The sequence below is a fragment of the Schistocerca nitens genome, chromosome 8, assembly GCF_023898315.1.
Source record: "Schistocerca nitens isolate TAMUIC-IGC-003100 chromosome 8, iqSchNite1.1, whole genome shotgun sequence".
NCBI classification, from domain to species: Eukaryota; Metazoa; Arthropoda; class Insecta; order Orthoptera; family Acrididae; genus Schistocerca; species Schistocerca nitens.
In genome coordinates, this window is record NC_064621.1 from 268,826,517 (window position 1) to 268,851,613 (window position 25,097).

Consider the following 25,097-nt stretch of genomic DNA (forward strand, 5'->3'; position numbering starts at 1 on the left):
GGTGCGAAGTATGCGAATGTAACATGACAAAGGTGCTATGAGCTAAGTTGAGTAGAGTATGTCTGTTTGGTGCCCAGGTGTGTACGGTGTTATAACCCGCTGCGTGTTCCACTGTACCACAGCCACCGGGGAATTATACGAGATTGCGGCAGAACTGCCAGCGCTGTTATAATACATGCACTGACCCTGGCGGTCATCGTTACGAACAATTACTGTTAGCTACATTACTGTTACACGGTGTACGCTGTGTGTACCCATGTGTTGTTGTTGTTGTTGTGGTCTTCAGTCCTGAGACTGGTTTGATGCAGCTCTCCATGCTACTCTATCCTGTGCAAGCTTCTTCATCTCCCAGTACCTACTGCAACCTACATCCTTCTGAATCTGCTTAGTGTATGCATCTCTTGGTCTCCCCCTACGATTTTTACCCTCCACGCTGCCCTCCAATACTAAATTGGTGATCCCTTGATGCCTCAGAACATGTCCTACCAACCGATCCCTTCTTCTGGTCAAGTTGTGCCACAAACTCCTCTTCTCCCCAATCCGATTCAGTACCTCCTCATTAGTTATGTGATCTACCCATCTAATCTTCAGCATTCTTCTGTAGCACCACATTTCGAAAGCTTCTATTCTCTTCTTGTCCAAACTATTTATCGTCCATGTTTCACTTCCATACATGGCTACACTCCATACAAATACTTTCAGAAAAGACTTCCTGACACTTAAATCTATACTCGATGTTAACAAATTTCTCTTCTTCAGAAACGCTTTCCTTGCCATTGCCAGTCTACATTTTATATCCTCTCTACTTCGACCATCATCGGTTATTTTGCTCCCCAAATAGCAAAACTCCTTTACTACTTTAAGTGTCTCATTTCCTAATCTAATACCCTCAACATCACCCGACTTACTTCGACTACATTCCATTATCCTCGTTTTGCTTTTGTTGATGTTCATCTTATATCCTCCCTTCAAGACACCATCCATTCCGTTCAACTGCTCTTCCAAGTCCTTTGCTGTCTCTGACAGAATTACAATGTCATCGGCGAACCTCAAAGTTTTTATTTCTTCTCCATGGATTTTAATACCTACTCCGAATTTTTCTTTTGTTTCCTTCACTGCTTGCTCAATATACAGATTAAATAGCATCGGGGAGAGGCTACAACCCTGTCTTACTCCCTTCCCAACCACTGCTTCCCTTTCATGCCCCTCGACTCTTATAACTGCCATCTGGTTTCTGTACAAATTGTAAATAGCCTTTCGCTCCCTGTATTTTACCCCTGCCACCTTTAGAATTTGAAAGAGAGTATTCCAGTCAACATTGTCAAAAGCTTTCTCTAAGTCTACAAATGCTAGAAACGTAGGTTTGCCTTTCCTTAATCTTTCTTCTAAGATAAGTCGTAAGGTCAGTATTGCCTCACGTGTTCCAGTATTTCTACGCAATCCAAACTGATCTTCCCCGAGGTCGGCTTCTACCAGTTTTTCCATTCGTCTGTAAAGAATTCGTGTTAGTATTTTGCAGCTGTGGCTTATTAAACTGATTGTTCGGTAATTCTCACATCTGTCAACACCTGCTTTCTTTGGGATTGGAATTATTATATTCTTCTTGAAGTCTGAGGGTATTGCGCCTGTTTCATACATCTTGCTCACCAGATGGTAGAGTTTTGTCAGGACTGGCTCTCCCAAGGCCGTCAGTAGTTCCAATGGAATGTTGTCTACTCCGGGGGCCTTGTTTCGACTCAGGTCTTTCAGTGCTCTGTCAAATTCTTCACGCAGTATAGTATCTCCCATTTGATCTTCATCTACATCCTCTTCCATTTCCATAATATTGTCCTCAAGTACATCGCCCTTGTATAGACCCTCTATATACTCCTTCCACCTTTCTGCTTTCCCTTCTTTGCTTAGAACTGGGTTTCCATCTGAGCTCTTGATGTTCATAGAAGTGGTTCTCTTATCTCCAAAGGTCTCTTTAATTTTCCTGTAGGCAGTATCTATCTTACCCCTAGTGAGATAAGCCTCTACATCCTTACATTTGTCCTCTAGCCATCCCTGCTTAGCCATTTTGCACTTCCTGTCAATCTCATTTTTGAGACGTTTGTATTCCTTTTTGCCTGCTTCATTTACTGCATTTTTATATTTTCTCCTTTCATCAATTAAACTCAATATTTCTTCTGTTACCCAAGGATTTCTACTAGCCCTCGTCTTTTTACCTACTTTATCCTCTGCTGCCTTCACTACTTCATCCCTCAAAGCTATCCATTCTTCTTCTACTGTATTTCTTTCCCCCATTCCTGTCAATTGTTCCCTTATGCTCTCCCTGAAACTCTGTACAACCTCTGGTTCTTTCAGTTTATCCAGGTCCCATCTCCTTAAATTCCCACCTTTTTGCAGTTTCTTCAGTTTTAATCTACAGGTCATAACCAATAGATTGTGGTCAGAGTCCACATCTGCCCCTGGAAATGTCTTACAATTTAAAACCTGGTTCCTAAATCTCTGTCTTACCATTATATAATCTATCTGATACCTTTTAGTATCTCCAGGGTTCTTCCATGTATACAACCTTCTATCATGATTTTTTAACCAAGTGTTAGCTATGATTAAGTTGTGCTCTGTGCAAAATTCTACCAGGCGGCTTCCTCTTTCATTTCTTAGCCCCAATCCATATTCACCTACTACGTTTCCTTCTCTCCCTTTTCCTACACTCGAATTCCAGTCACCCATGACTATTAAATTTTCGTCTCCCTTCACTATCTGAATAATTTCTTTTATTTCATCATACATTTCTTCAATTTCTTCGTCATCTGCAGAGCTAGTTGGCATATAAACTTGTACTACTGTAGTAGGTGTGGGCTTCGTATCTATCTTGGCCACAATAATGCGTTCACTAAGCTGTTTGTAGTAGCTTACCCGCGTTGCTATTTTCCTATTCATTATTAAACCTACTCCTGCATTACCCCTATTTGACTTTGTGTTTACAACCCTGTAGCCACCTGACCAGAAGTCTTGTTCCTCCCGCCACCGAACTTCACTAATTCCCACTATATCTAACTTTAACCTATCCATTTCCCTTTTCAAATTTTCTAACCTACCTGCCCGATTAAGGGACCTGACATTCCACGCTCCGATCCGTAGAACGCCAGTTTGCTTTCTCCTGATAACGACATCCTCTTGAGTAGTCCCCGCCCGGAGATCCGAATGGGGGACTATTTTACCTCCGGAATATTTTACCCAAGAGGACGCCATCATCATTTAATCATACAGTAAAGCTGCATGCCCTCGGGAAAAATTACGGCCGTAGTTTCCCCTTGCTTTCAGCCGTTCGCAGTACCAGCACAGCAAGGCCGTTTTGGTTATTGTTACATGGCCAGATCAGTCAATCATCCAGACTGTTGCCCTTGCAACTACTGAAAAGGCTGCTGCCCCTCTTCAGGAACCACACGTTTGTCTGGCCTCTCAACAGATACCCCTCCGTTGTGGTTGTACCTACGGTACGGCTATCTGTATCGCTGAGGCACGCAAGCCTCCCCACCAACGGCAGATAAATATGCATTTCAGACCATTGGTTCCATACCTCAATAAAATCCCTACCTCAATACAATCACTTAATTCAGTTGACTCAACAGATTTGAGACACCCTGTACATTCTGCATCTTTGGCTTGGTGTTTCAGAGTGTCTACAACGCCAGTAATTAATGGAAAACGATTTAACCCAACATGTGCAATTTTATTTTTTAATATCACGATCTGTTTCACCCACCGATGCCATTTTCATGTCACGGACACTGAATTCGAGTGGCTACAGTCTGTTGTAGCAGATGACCATCCTTCTTGGCCACCAAAACATATTGATTAAATTCAAGTCGATACGGTCTGTTGTAGTTGAGGAGCATTCTCCTTTTCTGACCAAACAAATTTCAACTGTGTTGTAGCTAACGTCACCCTTTTTGCCTGGACAGAATAACTGATTGTGAATTTGCCTGGTCAGGCAGAGAGGGTACCCTTCGACTACAGTAGACTTAAATCATAATGTATCACTGACACGGTCAGTCTGTGAGCTGTCTGCAGTAAGTCATAGCTGAAGAAAATTTCATAAGCCAAGATCGCGAAAAAAAGCACTTTATTGGATGCCCCATTTCGATAGAGCTACACTGTCATCATCGGATCTGCAAGAGGATGAACACATGAATTTCATAGGAAAATACTTTATAATCGTGATATTACACCTTGTTGAACTGTCTTCTTACATAACGTACGGAGTTATATCTTACGCTCTAAAATTTTTACAACATATTGTCCATCAGTGTTCGAAGTCGCTTCCCATTATACGAGGATTGGAACTTAGATAGTGGCAACTATTTATTCCCAACCGATGTTTGCATCTGTTGATGTCCTTCAAAGTAGTTACCTGCGTTGTGTAGAACTCGTTGCCATCGATGTGGAAGGCGTAGTATACCGTTAGCAGTTGCCACTATTTAAGTTCCAACCGTCGTATATCACAAGTTAACATTATTTGTGTTTCATTTGATAGTATAGACTATGATGAACATTGTTTCAGTCATATTCGCAATGAGTACCTAGCCATGGGGCTGCATATGCAATGTAGATGAACATACCAATTCCGTATATAGAATTATGTAAGGTTGTCATTTTTTAACGGTGACCTGTCTAGAACAGTGTGTGTAAAGCACTGTTTTTAAAAAACTAGAAAACGAAAAAATTTTGTCTCCACAGTATGAAAAGAGGTAGTAAACGTAACTATAGATACATTAATTATACGTAAAATATGTTTCCCTGTAATGGATTAAATAATATATAAATAAAACTAATCCCTAAAATGTACCTTCAGTTACATGGAATTACGTATCTATGTTTTATGCTGTATACAAGACGATAATGCAGTCAGCTGAGACAGTGCCACCTGGTGATGTACTATGCGGTTGTTGTGTTTACAACATTTCTGTCAGTTGTCAGCTGGTACTGAACACGAAAACTTGTACAGACGCAGTACACTTATGTTTGTGTTTGTACATAAAACTACTACATCTGGCATGCCGGTGTGTAGTGATCTTCATTGCAATGGGAAGCGTACAACACCCAAAGTGAAGGGAATTGCAACACTTAAAGGACAATATGTTGTAAGTATTTTAAAGTTATGCAACAAGACCGTTTATCGAAGTTTAATATCATGATTGTAAAATATTTTCGTATCAACTTCTTCTGTTCGTCCTCTTGCTGATTCGATAATGATAGCAGAGCTCTGTCGATACCGGTCAACCAAGAAAAAGATTTATTAGCTCCCTCGGCTTGCGAAGTTTTCTTTCGTTATCAAAGAAGAAAAATCTCATGAAAATGACATTGGTGCCGAAAACGCATAGTATACAAAAATTACTCTTTAAGTGGTACCAAAATTTGTTTCATAACTTCAGCATACGTCATTCACATACACGGTGCTTGTTCCTGCAGGTGTTCGCATGCTTGACGGCACGGTGAACGACGCAGTGGAGGCCCGGGCCCTGGGGCTGAACCCTGAACACGTGGACGTCTACAGCGCCTCGTGGGGGCCGGAGGACGACGGCAAGACGGTGGACGGTCCAGGCCCGCTCGCCAGGAGGGCTTTCGTCCGTGGAGTCACCAGCGTGAGTACAGCCAGCCTCACGTGCCACTGGATGTCTTTCGGAAAAATGTCCGTCACTTTCTCCAGAACGAAGATTTCAATCTATTGGGGAATGAGTGCGGTTTTGGAATCTTCGGCAAATTATAAGTCTGGGCCTGATCCGGGACTGAAATGACTGTAGCTCTCACGGGTAACAATCTTACCGCTGAGCTACCACACGTGTTTCATGGGCTACTCTCGACGACAGACAACATATCTCTCTCATTTTGCAAATGAGTCCCAATTTGGCACGTTCCACCTCAGAATGTGTGTCTTATTTCGAAATGACCTCTCGCTGTCGCCAAGTCATTCCTATAAAATCTCATTTCTTCCAGGACTCTTAGTCCGACAGTCGAGCGTAGTATGTCGTACAGTGGCACTGAAATTTTGGAAGTGGGAGAGCAGTGTAGGCAGAACAGAAACTATGGTTGGAGACTGAGTTTCGCGCTTCGCTGGCTCATCTGGTAAGAGCATTGTACCCAAAAACAAAGATTCCGGGTTCTAATCCCCATAAAAGTCTACATTCCGATTTTCAACCGTCACTGATAGGAGTCTCTCCTAAAGTTTTTCCTTTCTCCAATATATGACAAAGATTCGTTTAAGGAAGATTGCCAAATGGCAGTGTGGTTGGGATTTCACATTAAACTGTAGAACTTCTTACAAACGGTTATGTAAGTTGTGGTCAAAATGACCTGATTAGGCCCCTTTATATATTTGTTTGTCATTACTTCCGAGATTAAACAGTCCTGCTACTTGGAGTTCATTTATTGATATACTTAATGATCGACTAGTTATTGATGCAAACAAAATTTCCCAACAACGTTATGAAGCAAAACGAAGCAACGAAACTTTTGTAAAACCAATCAGAATGGCGAAAATGAAATTCCAAATACATCAGATCAACAGACTGACGAAGTTTGAGTACCAACACAAGTAATTTCTTGGAAAAAAACTACTGTCACTAATTTCCAAATTTACTGTGCTACGACCTGCATTAAAGAATATCACAATATTCCAATGAAACCTATGGTAACGCGCTTACCTCGACTTAAAACTGCATAAAATTATGCAATATTAAAATTTATTTGAAGTAGTACTGATCTGACATCGAATTTTGTATACATACGTTCAGGAAGAAACAGGACATCTTGAACGACTAGAGATAGGGCGTTCATGGTCATGGGACATGTATATTTGTATGTTTTGCAGAAATGGTTTGCATCTGAACCATGTCGGCCCGCGGGTCCAGAGTCAACATCGATACCGCGGCACAACACCACCTACCAGTAAAATGTGCCTGCGACTCTTGTTGTCACCATAAACCGAAGATAATGGATCAATGTGACTTGATCAGAAGCGCAGGATGCCTCACAGAAGTATGAGCGAACAGTGCCAAATAGGTTGTTTGGAACAGGGCACATTATTGGCATGAGAGGGTGTGACGTATCCGTCCGGGAATTGCTGCTCGTGTGGGACGAAGTGTTTCGGCAGTGCAATGGGTGTGTGCAGAATGCTTCATGGAATGCTGCGGAATACAGCTCGATGAGTCAGGTCGCACTGCCCAGACCCCCCACCCCGCCACCCGGTTGACCGACACGTCATCCGAATGGCTATGAAGGACATATCTGCTTCCTCCTCGCCATTGATGCAACGTGCACTCTCGTGCGCTATCAGGAGTGGCAGTCCGTCGCCGTTTATTACGTCATGGGTTACGTGCTCATCGTCCACTTCTCCGCATACCATTGACGTACCTGCAGAAACATGCTAGACGGCAATGGTGCATGGAGAGATGTCAGTGGGGTTAGGAATGGCATCAAAAAGTGTTTTCGGACGATCCCAGGTTCTGTTTGTCGGAAAATCTTAACCGCACTATTTGGTTCGCCGCAGACAGGTCGGAGGGGAAGGGGGGGAGGGGGGAGGGGGGGAGTGGCAACACAGTGATTGCATTCGCACAAGACATTCAGCGCGAGCTCAAGGCCTTCTGGTGTGGGGTGCTTTTGGGTACAGCCACAAATCACTGTTTGTGCGCGTCCAGGGCACTGTGGCCAGTGTGACTTTCGTGGATGACATCCCACGACTAGTAGCTGAACCCTTTCTGGACAATACACCAGTCGCCATTTCCCAACGAGACAATGCACGACCACAAGTTGCTGCATGAGCAGATGCCCTCTTGCTGTCACAGGAAGTCAGCCTTTTGCCCTGGTTCGCCAGATCACCAGACTTGTCGCTAATCAAAAATGTGGGGAATATGGTGAAATGACGGGTGCAGTACTGTGACCCAATGCCAACCACCACAGATGAATTTTGGAACCAGGTTAATGCAGTAAGGATGGCTATACCACAGGAAGGCATTCGCGCTTTATACTCGCCGATGCCATCACACATGGAACAAGTTACCAGGGTCCATGGCGGACCCTGCGCCTACCAGGCAGCAGGACACATACCGACTGGAATGTTATTCATTAGTGCAGAACATACTGATATACATGCCCTGTGAATATCAGCATCCTATCTCTATTCATTCAAGGTGCTCTGTTTTGTTTCTGAACATGAGTGTAGCAAACGATTTAATCCAATTATTTCCCGTTGTTCGAATAAGGGATCATGGTACAGGTATGTGTTACAGTCCAAATGTAAAAGAGGGTATTTCCTTCACTAACTAACAGAATAAACCGTGAAAAATGCGGAAAAAGTATATTTCTAACAGACTTCTGCTTTGAAGCATGACTGTTAGAGGGAAAGTGTGTTATCGTAAATAACTATTACAAATCTAGTAAATACACGGATTTATTTAAGAAAATTTGTGAATATGTAGCAGAAGTGGAAGAAGCGTCCTACATGCAATACAAAGGGGCTGTCGCAGGTGTTATAAAAGTTTTAACTTGCTTTATGGGCTTCCGCCGCAAATGTATTGCAGTGTCAATACTGTACAGTGTTGAATAGCTCCCCGATATTAAAGGATAGCACGAAATATAACAATAAGTTTCGACGTGATAAGCATTGCTCACACAGGAGACAAATGCAGTGTACGTGGAGTTAGTGGGCAAAGAAATCAAGACAGATGACACTATCTATATGCGTAGCACTGTACCTTTATGTTCCTCAGTTGCAGACGGTTTTATATATCGTAAATAAGGTAAGATTTCTCAAAACCAGGAGGAAAAGGCTAGTTTATTATAGTAACCTTCTTATTGGCGTTAATAGCAAGTCTCTGTAATCTTCTTCTATATAAAAAAATGTAAATGTTCTTTTGGTCAAAATCATGTATCTCCGAAAGTTCTTCACCGATTGCTTTGAAATTTTGACACAGCGTTCCCTTGGTATCTCGCGTGTTTGTGTATTCCTACTGAACCAAAATACGGTTTATTTCTAAATCTAGCAATTAGTATCCATTCTTTATGTAGTCATAAAAATCACTTCTTCTTTTTAGTTTTTATCTGTAAGAATGACTACTACACTCGCTGCTTGTTTTGTGCGACCATCACAAATCAATGTAAATTAATGTATTATTATTGGAATCGTTGGTTCCTTTAAGTTTCTTGTTTGTTTTTGTTACGAGAGAGATCTTTGCAGTTGATAGAATGAAGGCTTACACAATAGGTTTCCCAATATATTTTTTGCGGAAGGCACCCATACCAGTTTCTATATTGACGATAATATCCACAACTAATACTTGCATGAGTGTTATACCGTAGTTTTCTCTCTTCTTTGAATATTAATTAGCATAGAAAGGTATCCGGCAACTCATTTACACCCATACGTCGGGAAGATTAACTCATATATAAAAGACTCGCGTCATTTTATGGGGAAAATTGAAGGGCTAATTCTCGTTCCTGAAGATATCTTTGCAAGTAGTTTCAACATAGTATGTTTATTCACTAAGATCCCAGTCAACGAAGTTATCATTTTCATAACGGATGTTTTCCAGGAGATTCATCTGCTCTTCCCACGCATTGACTTACTTCAAGTCAGTTCCAATGAGCTGAAGAATTTTATGGAAAACTTGATAATGTTGCAATGGGTAATCCTTTAGGTCCTGATATACCTCATTTCTAAATGGAGAAATTCGAGCAGTCAGCTTGAAGCAAATAAAAAAACAACTCTCTGGTATCGTTTTGTGGCTAGTCAACCGTGGAAATAAAAATGACAACAAAATACCTTTCTCGGATGTTTAGTTGTGAGACAGACCGAAGGGAGTTTGGAACATTAGGTGTTCCGAAAAGTAACGCACATAGAAAAAAATTTATATAAGAAGTCTAATCACTATCCTCAACAAAAGAGAGGTGTAATATAAAGTCTTACCGATAGAGCCAAAAGCACTTTCAGGCCGGAATATCTGGATGTCGAATTAAAACGTATAAAGCAGGCTTTCGAGGAAAAATGGCTACTTGCGGAAAGGTGTAAACAGATCTCTAAGACCAAATTACGGAATCCGAAGGATATGAATGAAAAAACAACGATGGAAGAATACAGGCTCTCTCCCTTTTATTAAAAAAGTAACACATCAGATAGGAAAGATATTACAGAAGCATGACATTAGACCGATTTTTAAATCAACAGAGAAAGTAGGTCAGGCACTCTGATCTACAAACGATAAACACCCAACTCTATATGCGTCGTGTACAAAACTTTGTGTAGGTATGGTGACGTTTGTACTGAAACAACCAGGAGAAGCGTGAACACACGGTCGAAGGAATTGGCTGTAGCAGAGCGTGCTATTCAATCACTAAGTCAAGAAATAAGGTTTCCTCACACAATCATTTTATCTACGACGACGAATTATTATCCATGGCTATGTAGAGAAGCCAGTGAAATATATGAACAAAACTTCCTGGCAGATTAAAACTGTGTGCCCGACCGAGAGTCGAACTCGGGACCTTTGCCTTTCGCGGGCAAGTGCTCTACCATCTGTGCTACCGAAGCACGACTCACGCCCGGTCCTCTACTTCTGCCAGTATCTCGTCTCCTACCTTCCAAACTTCGCAGGAGAGCTTCTGTAAAGCTTGGAAGGTAGGAGACGAGATACTGCCAGAAGTAAAGCTGTGAGGACCGGGCGTGAGTCGTGCTTCGGTAGCTCAGATGGTGCCAGCACGGTAGCTCAGCGTGTTCGGACAAAGGGTTACGTACCCTCTGTAATAAAAGAACTGAGTTAATCGATCATCAACGAACTTAATCGGATGTCTTACAACGTCCGCCCCGGGCAGATACAACGAACTAACGCGGACAAAATGAGAATAAAAAAAAAGAAAAGAAAAAAAAGAAAAGGATGGTAGAGCGAAAGGCAAAGGTCCCGAGTTCGAGTCTCGGTCGGGCACACAGTTTTAATCTTCCAGGAAGTTTCATATCAACGCACACTCCGCTGCAGAGTGAAAATCTCATTCTGGATATATGAACAATTTTAGTAGTATAGAAGAGACCATCAAACCTAACGACATATGGACAGTAGCTCTACAAAATCGCTAAAGAGGTTTTTGCTCTTTGACAAGAGGACAATAGACAGTTAGGTTTTATTTTGACAAGAATCATCTCTGCTTATCAGTGTAACACGGGCCACGCTTCTTTTACTACAGTATATATATGTAGCTCTCATACGTCCGTCCCGTCAGTCGGCAAGACTCTACGAAAGCGGAACATTTCTGGGTATGTCCAGCTCAGTTCTGGACGAAACGTCAGAAACAAGCGTTTGTGTTCCACGATCTTCTTCCTTGAAAGTTTTATCAGCAGCAATGTTATTATTTCTTCGTTTCAAGGTTCCTATGAGCTCTAAGCTCCATCATATTAAAAAGTCCTCGTATATTCCAGGTACGTACAGAGAATATATGTTTAATACCAACTCGTTTTCGTTCATAATGGTCTTGTTGTCGACTGTGAGAATCATCGGCTTATTCGTTAGAGATTAATGAGTTATGGATTTTTTTGTATTGATAGGTAACCAGCCCATCGCACAACCCCCGCCCTGTAGGATCGGATTGTAAATGTAAATACCTTCTCCTAGGTATATGAACGACCGGGTCTTAAGAGATCTACCTACCTTTCTTCTCTGTTAATGAATTCCCAGCAGACATGGTTGCTACTTCCGCTCTTCAAATCATTGTAGGGAGAGTCTGGTTTCACATTGCCTTGTTGACCGTTTGCAGTCATCACCGTAACCCTGGAAAGCGACCCTCGCAAGGGAATATCACCTGGGCAGGTGATCCAAAGTTTCTTAAAGAGGTGTTAGTCTTCCCCCTCCTCCCTTCATAACTGGCCTTGGGACAGGCTATGACGCGAGTATATGTACCTGAAGAAGGAAAACGCGAGGATTCTGAAATGTTTTATAAAGAACTGCAAAGACAAGTAAATAAATACAATAAAACTGATCATCTGTTGATATCAGGAGTCTTAAATGCAGGAACTGTAAAGGTACCAATAATGATACAGTAGCAGCATTTGGTGAAGTAATTTTTAATGAAAATGGGAAAGACTTTTTGATACATTTAACCAGCTGATATTTACAAATACGTTCCTCAGAAAAATAAACATTAATAAATGAACCTGGAACGCAAGACGTTCACACTCAGTAACCGCCTCTGTAATAGCTAATAAAAAAAAAAAACTCTCAAATCCGAAATACTCATGTGTCTAGAGGTAACGATACAGGCAAAATTGAAATATGAAGTTTATCTTCTGCAGGAACAAAGCTTAATGAACTTACATGTAGAAAGCCTCACATAGGAATTTGCAAATGGTTGATACTAAAGGCTATACTGTAGAAAAATCGTGAGATTAAAAACAGAAAATAAGGAATACAAAAATAGCTAACAATATTACAGAAAAACAAAGTGTTTATAATGAGTGTTTACAAACACGAACACGTGAAGCATGGGAAATATGTAAACAAAAAAGAAAGAAAACAAAGAATTTAATAAAAAGATATCATAGACAATCCTGGGAAAGGTTCATTGGTAATATTGAACATGAGATTCACGGAAGACAGAAATAGCATTTAAACGTATGAAGCATATGAATAAAACAGAGAAGCGTACTTCAAACATTAATATAACAACAGAAGATCGATAGATACAACATAACAGAACGTTATGGTATGATGAAGTTAGTGAAGCAAATTATTCTAACAATCCGATAATAACTTCGTAGACCATATAGACGTAAAAGATGTAAAAGCAGCCTTAAATGTTACAGAAAACAGAAGAGCTACTGGCCTAGAGGGTACTAATTCTGAATCAATCAAATATGACGGAACCACTTTAGAATTTAGCCTTCTCCATCATTAAACATATGTTGGGAAAACTGTTGTGTACCTTAAGAATGAAATACAGCTAAAGTTATTTTTGTATTTAACAAAGCAGTAGGAGAGACAAAGGGAATTACGGAGGTGTAAGTTTACTAAATGTGGTATATAAAATTTATGAGATGATTCTTAATCAAGGTCACAAACTATCGCTGATGCAATAGTCTCAGAACAGCCAGAGTTCAGAAAGAGATGTTCGTGTAACGATAATGAAATCTGGTTCCACAGGACAGCGCTGATCAAGTTGTGGGAAGGGGCCAAGACCAGTGGCGGTTAGTTACACAAGAACACAAAACTTTATTGCCTCTAAAACACAAACATATTCGTCTTTAAAACAACAATGATCAATTAACGATTGAGGGCCCAAGTAACTTCTCAACAACCTAGGGTTTTAATAATTCATTTTAAAACACAGTGTTTTAGACAAACGGCTGAGGGCCTTACTTAAGGAAAATTAAAATATCTTCACGGCTGAAGGAACAAACAATTATTCAAAATGATTAAAGACAAACCTTAAGATAAGCATTTACAAATTACGGCTGAAAGCCACAAATTTTAAAACAACCGCGATTGAATGCCTAATACAGGGCAAACAAGAATTTTAAATAGATCACGGCTGAAGGCCTAATCTTAAAATACTTAACATAAAGTTCGGATGAAGGCCATACACTGAACATAGAACAGACAAAATTGGTTCAAAAATGGTTCAAATGGCTCTGAGCACTATGGGACAACATCTATGGTCATCAGTTCCCTAGAACTTAGAACTACTTAAACCTAACTAACCTAAGGACAGCACACAACACCCAGCCATCACGAGGCAGAGAAAATCCCTGACCCCGCCGAGAATCGAACCTGGGAACCCGGGCGTGGGAAGCGAGAACGCTACCGCATGACCACGAGATGCGGGCAGGGCAGACAAAATTAATACACGGCTGAAGGCCTGGCACAGTACTTGCAACAAAAGAAAATCACAATGACAAACAACAGAACAATAGTGCTCAGAAGTATTCCAAGGGTGGGCTGTGGAGGAATCTCTAACATAAGTTTAGGTGAGACAGGCAGCCAGGAGTAATACTAAATAATCGGATGGCAACACGACGTAGGGTCGGCTGAAGGACCAAGCAACAACCTAATGAATTCCCTTCACCCGACCAACGGCACGACGACCAAAATATCAGCGAGGGCGAGGATCGTAGCAGGACTACGTCTTAATAATTCGCGTCTAAACACCGTCAAGGCACAATAAACATTCAAGGAAAAAGAGAGAACTGTGGTGTCACCGCCAGACACCACACTTGCTAGGTGGTAGCCTTTAAATCGGCCGCGGTCCGTTAGTATACGTCGGACCCGCGTGTCGCCACTATCAGTGATTGCAGACCGAGCACCGCCACACGGCAGGTCTAGTGTAGATAGACTCCCTAGCACTCGCCCCAGTTGTACAGCCGACTTTGCTAGCGGTGGTGCACTGACTACATACGCTCTCATTTGCCGAGACGACAGTTCAGCATAGCCTTCAGCTACGTCATTTGCTACGACCTAGCAAGGCGCCATATTCAGTTACTATTCTGAACAGATAATATTGTGAACCATGTACCGTAAAGAGCGACGTACATCATTAATGGATTAAAGTTAAGTATCCAACTAATTACGTCCGCTTTCTGAATTCTAATTCCTTGTCATGTTCCAGACCTCCCGTCAGTATAATTGTTCCCTCCTCACGCCAGCCTGAGTGAGCTAAAACGCGTGCATTTCGGCCTCCATTAGTAACACGGTGTTGGCTCTTCTGCCAACACAACATGAACAATATCAAGCTGTTGAACTACACTCCGTGCCTGACAGCATCAACACAGCAAGGAAACACACACTAGCTGTTCTGTCGCAACCGACCGACTGGCTACTCCGGTACGCAGACAGCATTCATCTGCTCACTGGTAATCACAGAAGCTACAAAGAGTTCCACGTAAACACCTGCACAAGAACTCCTACAATCCTAAAATGAATAACCGTGGAACAACAGGGAGAAATGACAAGTCGATAAACACAGAGTTTCCATAAGCGGTCGGTGACCAAATACACGTGGTCCGATGACACGACCTACCGAACGACCAATCAAAGTCATCCCCACCCAAGGTATGTGTGTCAGCAACGGTCGGGTGAGTCTTGGCTGTCCGGAGCTCACTACAACTCCAACGCGACCCAACTCGATGTCCATTGGGAACTCTGAGACACGGTGACACGGGCACAATGATTCTGACCCAGCCATGCAGAGGGAACACCGGCCCATTGGCCACCCGACATCTCTGCACAAGGAAGAGCCGACCTACGTACCGCAAGATGATCAATTGAAGGGGCCCAGAAGCGGTCGGAAGACCAAATAGACGTCGCCCGATGAGGTGACCGACCGAACGACCAACGGACGTCTCCGCTCCAGTCTCCTTCCGCCGGACAGTGCGTGTGTGTGGCCAGCGGTCGGGTAGTACCGGCAGTGCAGACCTTACTGGAGCTCCATCCCGACTGGGCTCCCGACACACGACGACGCAGCAATACTAGCGGTCGCTCCAAAGATAGTACGACAGTGCTCTTATCGATAACCGCTGCTGCTGCCACTCACAGGCAGGCTTGCCAGCAACTTAGTAACGTCAGTAAATCGAATAAGAAAGGGGATGGCAATACTGCAAAGCAATATGTCAAGTAATAAACGGCACGAGCACGAGCCGCGCACGGCTCAGATAATATAAATAAGAGGAATTATTGACAAACTTCGGATATTTGGTTTAGAAACACACTTAACATTTATTGATTTTGAGAAAGCCTTTGATATGTTAAGAAGATCCTTTTTGTGGAAATTATTGGAATTAAAAAGTTTTCCTATATTAATACCATAAAGAGTCTGTACTTAAATTCAAAAATATTTATAAGTTCTGGTCCGAAAATGTAAGATGAAATTTTAATAAATCAAGACGTTCCATAAGGGAGCAGTCTACACCCACTTTATTTCAATTATACAATGACGGCCTAGATATGAAGTGGGAAGATGAAATACTTTTAGGAATTAAAATAGGATTTAACATACCATTAAATACTCGGTTATATGATAATGACCAGTTAATTATACAGGAAACAGAGGATAATTTACAAAGGTCAGTTATATATTGAGTCAAACGCAATACAGTACAACTTTACTGTGTCTGCAAATAAGACAAATATAATGGCTTTCAGAGGCAAGACTTCAGTTATCTAGGATATGAGATTAGTTTCTACTATGACAAAGACATTGAGAAAAAGGGTAACAACGATCAGTCTGTCTAGTGAACAGTTGGAAGAACTTTAAGAAGAAAAACGAAAAAAGAAACACAAATTAAATTCTATAAATTATGGCTGTACAAAATGGATAAAATAGATCGGCTTTAAACATGATTTCAGTTAATGAAATTATAGAAGAGAACATAATGAGATGGAAAGATCATGTTGATAGAATAACAGAAAACGCCTTGCCAAAAAATATAATGAATTATCGGCCGACTGAAAAGTGAGAACTAGGAAGGCATCGTAATAGGTGTATGAATAGCTGGTAGAGAGCCTAATCCATAGAAGGAGATAATGATGATAGTGATGACGATGATAAATGGATACGTTGTAAGCAGAAACCTCATGTTCATGTATTCAAAATCGTATATCTGAAAAATTCTTGACTGATTCCTTTGAAATTTTGACATAACTTTGCGTTCGAATGCACTTCTTTTTATACAGCTACTGGTGTACCATAACGTCTGTAAATATATACAGGGTGCTCTAAAATCCGCCTTACAGACTTCCAATACTTGTATTGCATACTGAGGAGATGATATTTTGAATTGGAACCCACGTGTGGAAACATATCGTTTGCATATTACAGCCGTTTGAAATCACGTTTGCAACCGGGTAGTTATGGTGTGGGGAAGGGGTGCTTATGTCGGATAGGTTGATGTCATTTGAGGTCATCCTACCTCTCTGACTTGGTTCGAGCGTCATTCACGTGTTTGTGAGCGTCAGAGTGACATGACGCAACACACCCTTGCAGAGTACACCGACATGATCATTCTCTATGGCGAAGCTCAAGGTAATGAAAGACCTGCTCGTCGTTTGTATCAAGATCATTATCCACAACGTTCGAGTCCATCGCATACGCTTTTCGTCACAATCACGCGATGTCTTTAAGAAAGGGGTACTTTCATCATCAGCAGGGATGACTTTGGTGGTCCAAGGAGACACTGCACACCCGAATTGGTTTTAAGTATAGGTGTAAACAACTGTGTTTGTCACAGCTGATTGAATTTCGATTTTATTTCTTTCGTTAATAATAAGTAGAACTGTAAAACAAGTGATGTACCGGGTCGCACGTAACAAATTACTCGTGAAATTGCTCACGTTACCGACATATTTTCGAATGGTTGTAGCTTATGCGATGGAATCGTATGTTGTGGATAATGATCTTGTTAAAGGTGACGAGCAGATCTTTCATTACGGTAAACGGCACATTTCCGCACGGGGCTACACTACAAAGCATTATCTATTCAGTCTCCTATAGAAGTCGTAGGAAGCTTTAAGGGGAATTTTAGAGCATCCTTTAAATTATATACACAATAAATAAAAATGTTACATTTATGTACCATACAGCATTCCAGTACCACATCCGCGTATTCTAATGTAATGCTGTGTGCAAAATTTAAAGGAATCGGTGAAGAACTTTCGGAGATTTAAGCATCTGAACCAAGAACATGAAATTTTAGCTAACAAGGTATTACTTTTATGTATTACATATACCAATAGGATCTCAATAGACCTATAGAAAGACGTGCGTATTCAAATGAACGTTGTTAAAATTCCGAACTTTCATTGAAGAATTTTGGAAATTTACAATTTTGTATAAACGAATATTTACATCTACATAAAAAAATTTAAATGTTTGTAAATTCGAAATCCTTAATTTCCGTAAATTCTTCACTAACTGCTTGGAAATTTCGACAGATCGTTCGTTCAGATAAGCGTGTGTTTTCATATATCTGCCAGAGCGCCAAATATAATATATAAATAATTAAAGCGGAAATAAATAAATATGTAAATATTTGTGTGTCCGAAAGCTCTTCATCTAATGCTTTCAAATTTTAAAACAACATTGCATTCGATTACGCGCATTTTTTCTATAGTCCAATTTTTAAATACGTAGAACAGGTGAATAAATATCTGATATATAAAAAGGGAACTGTTATGATCAAAAACTTCAAAAAGTTCTTGACCGATTTACTTTAAATTTTTGCACTATACGAAGGGAAGAGGAAATGAATAGAGGAGTGGAAGGTAATGGAGATAGAAAGCGGAAAGGAGTAGATGAATGGAGAGAGGATGAATAGAGCAAATGGATAGAGAGTATGGAGGAGAAGATGTAAGTAGAAAGGAGGGAAGAGGTGTAGGACATTTGCTCAAGGAGAAAAAGGGGCAGGAGATAGATGTGGGAGGAGAAGACGGATAAAGGGGGGGGGGGGGCGGAGGCGTAGGAGGTGATGGACAGACACAACGGAGAGAAGGATATTAGTACGTATATCCAGTTGCCAAACATATTAGAAACTTGTGCTTTCCTTTTTGTTTCTTTTTCATTTAACGACACTGAGCCACAGGAACGCACTATATGTTGAACTACGAATTTCCTTATTTTTACACCCGCCAGTATTAATCGTCACGTAAGGATCCTATCAGACCATAGATAATTCGGCATTTTTGTCTATCTTGTGACTTTTTCAGTTATTCTGACATTGCAGTTTTTGCTGAGAAACGTGTGACTAAAATCTTTTCCATTTATATTACCTTGAAACCATTCTCGTATCTTGAACAAATCATGTAAAGGAACGTCGAATATCTTGTATATTTCGGTCCTGCGTTGTTTTAAATTTGATATTATCTGTTATCCGCAGCTAATGTCTACGCTTCTAACCGTTATTGACAAGTTTTTATCGTACGGAAATTGTAAGATACGCAATTACTAACTGACATGGAACGCGGGTAATGTACACCGGAATTTCATTAGATCACCTAACGCTGCACAATTTCACAACAGCGAATCGCTTCTCTTCTGTCGTTAGTTCTTGTGGCGGCTGTCTTAGTTGTACAGGCCTTGCGGCGTAGTAGTGCACTGCCTCTGACATTGATTAATGCCTACGGCTGCCTCCGTATAGACGCAGCTGTTCGCTTTGTTCCGAGATTGAGCGCCAAAAACGACATCGAATTTCCGCAGGGCCGAAAAGGCAAGGGCTCCATCTTCGTGTGGGCGTCCGGGAACGGCGGCCGCCACACAGACTCCTGCAACTGCGACGGCTACACCAACTCCATCTTCACTCTGTCCATCTCCAGCGCGACGCAGGCGGGGTGAGTAGCACTTTTTATCCTCTCTCTATACGCTTTGCTATCTCGTTTTCTTCTGCAGCTCTTTCTGACTTCACTGTCTCTGCGGGGTTTGTATAGCCAGTGAAGTACTCAGAAACTACTTCCAGCGAACATAAACACACTCAGACATTTCACAAAACAACAAAAACTCTCTCCGAGAGTCCTTCATCATTTCTTGCATTTTAAAATGTGATAGATTCATACAAACCATTCTCATTCAGTTACGTGGGGGCCTCTAGTGTTTGTTGAGTTGCTAAGCTGTGCATAAAGTAGATGAGACAGCGCAATGGCGTTATATTTATATCTTGAACAAAAACATAATCATGAGAAAATACACTTTGGATGTCAAAAGTGATAATTGAACATTACTAATTTGTTCGTCAATCCACAAAGTATTAATATTCTTCGGCGATACGGTCTGTAAGTTGCCTTCTTGGGAAGCTTCTTGACGTAATCATTATGCTAAAATCCAATTTGTTTCCCTTACAGAAATGTAAGAAACTAAGACGAACAAGGAAGTCATCTAACATGAAATACAGTATAACAGCCTAAAGAAGTTCATTGAAATGAGTGAGAAAATTTTTTACTCTGATTTACACATTTGAAGTATCTATTTCATTTCATTTTTAATATCTTGTAAATCTGGAGTAGAGTAATTAAGAATTATATATAATTAATAATAATAACAACAATAAAAATATTTATTCATGGTTTCACTATTTTCTACAATGTATGAACAGGCTACATTTAAAGAAAATTTTTGGTTCTTTACCTCTGACACACACCAATACTTCCATACAGCTATCATTGAATTAATTAACTTAGCTCCCACAGTCATTATTACTCATCTCCATGCCCGCTTCGACACCTTTTTATGTACCTGACAGATATTTTACGATCCAAACAGAGAAACAACGACATAAATTTCTCTTTACAAAAGGTGTACTATACACAACACACGTATTTTTGTAGAAAGTGGCAGAGCATTGTCGTTGTTAATAGAGACTGTATTTCTGAACGCTGCAGAAGCTTCTACATACAACTACATTTTGTAAACATTTCTTTTAATGATTTTATGTACTTCATTTCTGCAGGAAGTGCATATATCACTATCTTAGACTGATACTTCTATGCACACTGTTCCGACGTAAAGCGTTACTGTGCCGCTCTGCATGAAAATTTATTCTAGTTTGTTATTGTGAACCTAACAGTTTAAGCGTGAAAATTTCCTGTGTGAAGTAATTTAACACACACACCATGGAAAAAATAATCTTAGGAAACTCAAAATTTTGCATTTTATAATAAGTTCATTATTGTATATTTTGGTTCTTTAACTGTTTCAATTACATTTTTATCTGAGTTATAAGCAGCTGTTTAGCTGTTACTAAAATATAACACATATACTGTTGAGAGGTACATAACATTTACAACCTACACTTTACTCACGTGAATGACAAAATGTGACCGAAAGTTTCTCTGAATACTTACAACAGAACCACGTATACATACAACTGCTCTTTACCTTTAGTGTTTCTAACGGTATGGAACGAGACGATCAAGGTACAATGTGCGCTGCTAAGTATCATTCTTATTGACACACCGAAAGCACTGAGAACTGTCTTCTGAAAGTCACACATCTACATCCTTGAGAAATATTCTCCCTAATATTCTATGTACCTCTAGAGTCACTCAAGCCAAGGCTTCACGATAGACTTGGTGCCCTGTTCTTTTTAACAAGTTTAATAATAGCTACACATCGTCATTTAAGTGTGTTAATATTGAGAGCACGTTTCATTACACACGTGACTGAGTACCACAGATTTATATCCTTCGCCTTTTTTGCATACATTTCAGTTTCTTAACGAAAATGAAAGGATAAAGGATAGTCAATGGTTTGTTTATTCCACCAGCCATAATCTTCGAACCGGAGAAGTCTACATCCACTCAGTCTTTATTAATGCCATATTTAATTTACATTTGCTTAGGTGGTTGCTAATCGTTAAATGTCTCACGAAAGTGCTTGAGTGCAGTCTATTAAAAACATTCACTGCCACAGCTCAGATTTTGTGTTAGTAGTTGTGCTATACAAGACGATGACCACAGCACAAGGTCGAATGATCTCATTACCCCATTGGTAACTGCTGTATCTTCTACACTGCTTGTCTTGTCAGATTCTGTCTGCAATATAAATCGGAAAATTCTTTTACACACCACGAATTTGGCTCACCTCTCCTTCGCCAGACTGCTCACAACAACTTTCCATTTCCTGTTCTTCTCGTGGTAGCGAGTTGAAGATTATTTTTGATTAATAATGCGATAACACCACCACATCCATACATATTATAAACCTGTATGAACGTGTGTTGTGTGTGCCACATCTCCACACCGATTTCAACGAAACTTGGTACACATATCCTTTACAGTCACTTACCAATCGCTGTGTGGATAAGAGCCACCTGCCTACCGTCGTTCAGGAGCTGTGATTTCATAAACAGTGGGATTGTGTGACAAACCGCTGCAGCATGCATGACGTGTAAATTGATTGCTTCTCTGCTACTAGCTCTTCACGCAATAAATTTTACATACGGTATCCACATCTACCACTATTTGCACCTACCAAATTATATCACTGTAGCACAAATATGAACGAGTGAAGAGGCGCAGTGGGTAGCACACTGGACTCGCATTCAGGAGGACCACGGTTCAGCCCCGTGTCCGGCCATCCTTATTTAGGTTTTCCGCGATTTTCCTAAATAGTTTCAGGCAAATTCCGGATGGGATGGTTACTTCGACAGATCACGGTCGACTTCCTTCACCATCTTTCCCTAATCCGATGAGCCCGATGACCTTTGTGTTTGGTCTCTTCCCCCAAATCAACCCTACTCAGGGAATATGACGTCATAAATGCTGAGTTGCGTGGAAACACCCGCATTGTACATGATGTTTAAATTTATTACTTCTTTGCTACTAGCTTTATTCGCAACTTAGTTTGCGGTGTCCACATATGCCATTGAATGTATCTACTGGGTCTGTGAATAAAAAATCGATATAATGATGTGTCGATATGGTGATATATCGATAAATTGTCCGAGATTCGACATACGTAAACGACATATATTATAACGCTGTATATCGATATCGTACTGGTACGTTCGAGTGCCGATATTTTTATTTTATACTATATTTTATCGCGATTTTCGGTAAATATTTGAAATCGTTCTTTAGAAACTGAAGTAGCACATAATTTTACTTTCACTGTGTGAAGGAGTCTTACTACACTTTGAGCATTCATTTTGTCCACTCTCTTTCACTGTGTGAAGTAAGTATAGGTGGCACAAAAAAGTCCAACTGCAGAGGGGGTTGTCTGTGCTATGTGATTGGAATAAGACTTGCGATGTAAAGAAACAGAACATCAGTTACGTTTAAAAAAATAATTAACGCAATTAGCGTGCTATTTCCTTACATCGGTATTCTTCAAGAATAGTTGTTGAAAATGATGCAAGCTTTAGGACATTTATTCTTTATTACTAAGATACTCTTACAGTCTAGACAAGGAAATCCTTGACAAGTGACAGAGATTTTGACAGATTTGAACTGCGAAGTACAATCGGCAGTAGGCGAAAACAATGGTCGTCTACGAAGATATGAAGAGGGATCGCCATGGAGACGTTTACAAAAGCGTGTTGTGCACACGCGAAGAAGCTGCAAGCTGCATACGGAAACTGTCCTGGTTATTACATTACAAACACAGTTAATTTTTCGTTGTCGTTTCTAATACAAAATTGTAGAATTAATAGTCGGGTAACGTCGGTTACTCAGTTACTCTTCCATAAGACAAATAGTACTTAAAGTTAGGATTTAACGTTATTGTACTATCGATGTCAGTGAAATTTCGAAATTCTTCCTTCGGTCCTTGAGATACATCTTTTACACAGTGATACTCCATGTGATCAAACGTATCCGGACATATGGCTGAAAATTACTTGCAAGTGCGTGGTGCCCTCCATCCGTAATTCAGGAACTCAGTATGGTGTTGACCCATCCTTAGCCTTGATGACAGTTTCCACTCTCGCAGGAATACGTTCAATCAGGTGATGGAAGAATTTTTGGGGAATGGCAGCCCATTCGTCACGCGGTTCTGCACTGAGGAGATGTACCGATGTCGATCGGTGAGGCCTGGCTCGAAGTTGGCGCTCCAAAACATCGCAGAGATGTTATATAGGACTCAGGTCAGGACTCTGTGCAGGCCAATCCACAGTCAATTTCAGAGATGTTATTGTCGTGTCCACTCCGCCACAGGCCGTGCATTATGAACAGGTACTCGATAGTGTTGAAAGATGCAATCGCTATCCCCGAACAGCTCTTGAACAGTGGGAAGCACCTTGCTTAAAACATCAATGTAGGCCTGTGCTGTGATAGTGTCACGCGAAATAACAAGGGGTGCAAGCCCCCTCCATGAAAAACACGACCACACCATAACACCACCGCCTCCGAATTTTACTGTTGGCACTCCAAATTCTGGGAGCTGACGTTCACCGGGTATTCGCCATACCAATACCCACACCCTGCCATCGGATCGCCACATTGTGTACCGTTATTCGTCACTTCACACAAGGTTTTTCCACTGTTCAGCCGTCCAATGTCTACGCTCCTTACACCAAGCGAGGCGTCCTTTGGCCTTTACCGGCATGATGTGTGGCTTACGAGCAGCCGCTCGACCATAAAATCCAAGTTTTCTCACTTCCCGCCTGTCACAGTACTTGCAGTGGATCCAGATGCAGTTTGGAATTCCTGTGTGATGATCTGAATAGAAGTCTGCCTATTACACATTACGACCCGCTTCAACTGTCGGTGGTCTTTGTCAGTCAACAGGTCGGCCAGTATGCTTTTGTGCTGTACGTGCCGCTTCACGTTTCCTCTGTTTCGGGAACAGTGGACCTAGTGTTGTTTATGAGTGTGGAAATCTCGCGTACAGACGTATGACACAAGTGACACCCAATCACCTGCCCACGTTAGAAGACCGTGAGTTCCGGAGAGCGCCATATTCTGCTCTCTCATGATGTCTAATTACTACTGAGGTCGCTGATACGGAGTACCTGGCAGTAGGTGAGAGCACATTGCACCTAATATGAAATATGTATATTTTTGGGGATGTCCGGATACTTTTCATCACATTGTTTAGCTGTTTCTGGAGACCAAAGCCAATGTGGGCAGAAATCAATTTTTCTTTAACAAACAGAACGATGCCGCTCATAGTTGGAACAGACTCTTTGTTTTTGCAGCACAGGGGACTGTTTCGTGTAATGTAATATTTCGTACGGCTCTAAGACCCTGTGAAATTCATTCTCTTGGACGCCACTTCAGCGAATTGTGTGCTTATCCCAGGAATAATGCCGGTGAAAAGGGAGATACCGATTAACGTGCAATCCCAACCACGTGTCTTCCTGTAGAACCTTCATATCAGTGAGAAGTGTAAGCTCGGTTAAAGATAGACTGAAAAATTTCGAGGACTGATCGGGAGTCAATCTCGCGACCGTATAGTTTTCAAGCACGTGCTTTACCACTGTTTTCTTGTTTACTTTTTTAAATGGGCCTCGGTACCACACCTTCCACACTGTCCTCGTGCTCTCGTGCTTCCATCGGTAAACTCATTCGGTCTTTTTCTCTGACATGTTATTTTACTTATTATTTTTACTCCTATTAATATCCATGTTTATAAAAGTGTTGCACTCGTTA

The 25,097-nt window shown here is 41.0% G+C and overlaps 1 protein-coding gene across 1 annotated transcript in view; it reads left to right on the forward strand.

Annotated features, from left to right (window-relative positions):
• LOC126199515 (furin-like protease 2) overlaps positions 1-25,097 on the forward strand; it is a 713,209-nt gene that overhangs the window by 461,174 nt on the left and 226,938 nt on the right. Inside the window, exons 6-7 of the mRNA XM_049936438.1 lie at positions 5,461-5,633; positions 19,213-19,343. Of these exons, the coding sequence (XP_049792395.1) occupies positions 5,461-5,633; positions 19,213-19,343 (304 nt within the window). The remainder of the gene's footprint in view (positions 1-5,460; positions 5,634-19,212; positions 19,344-25,097) is intronic.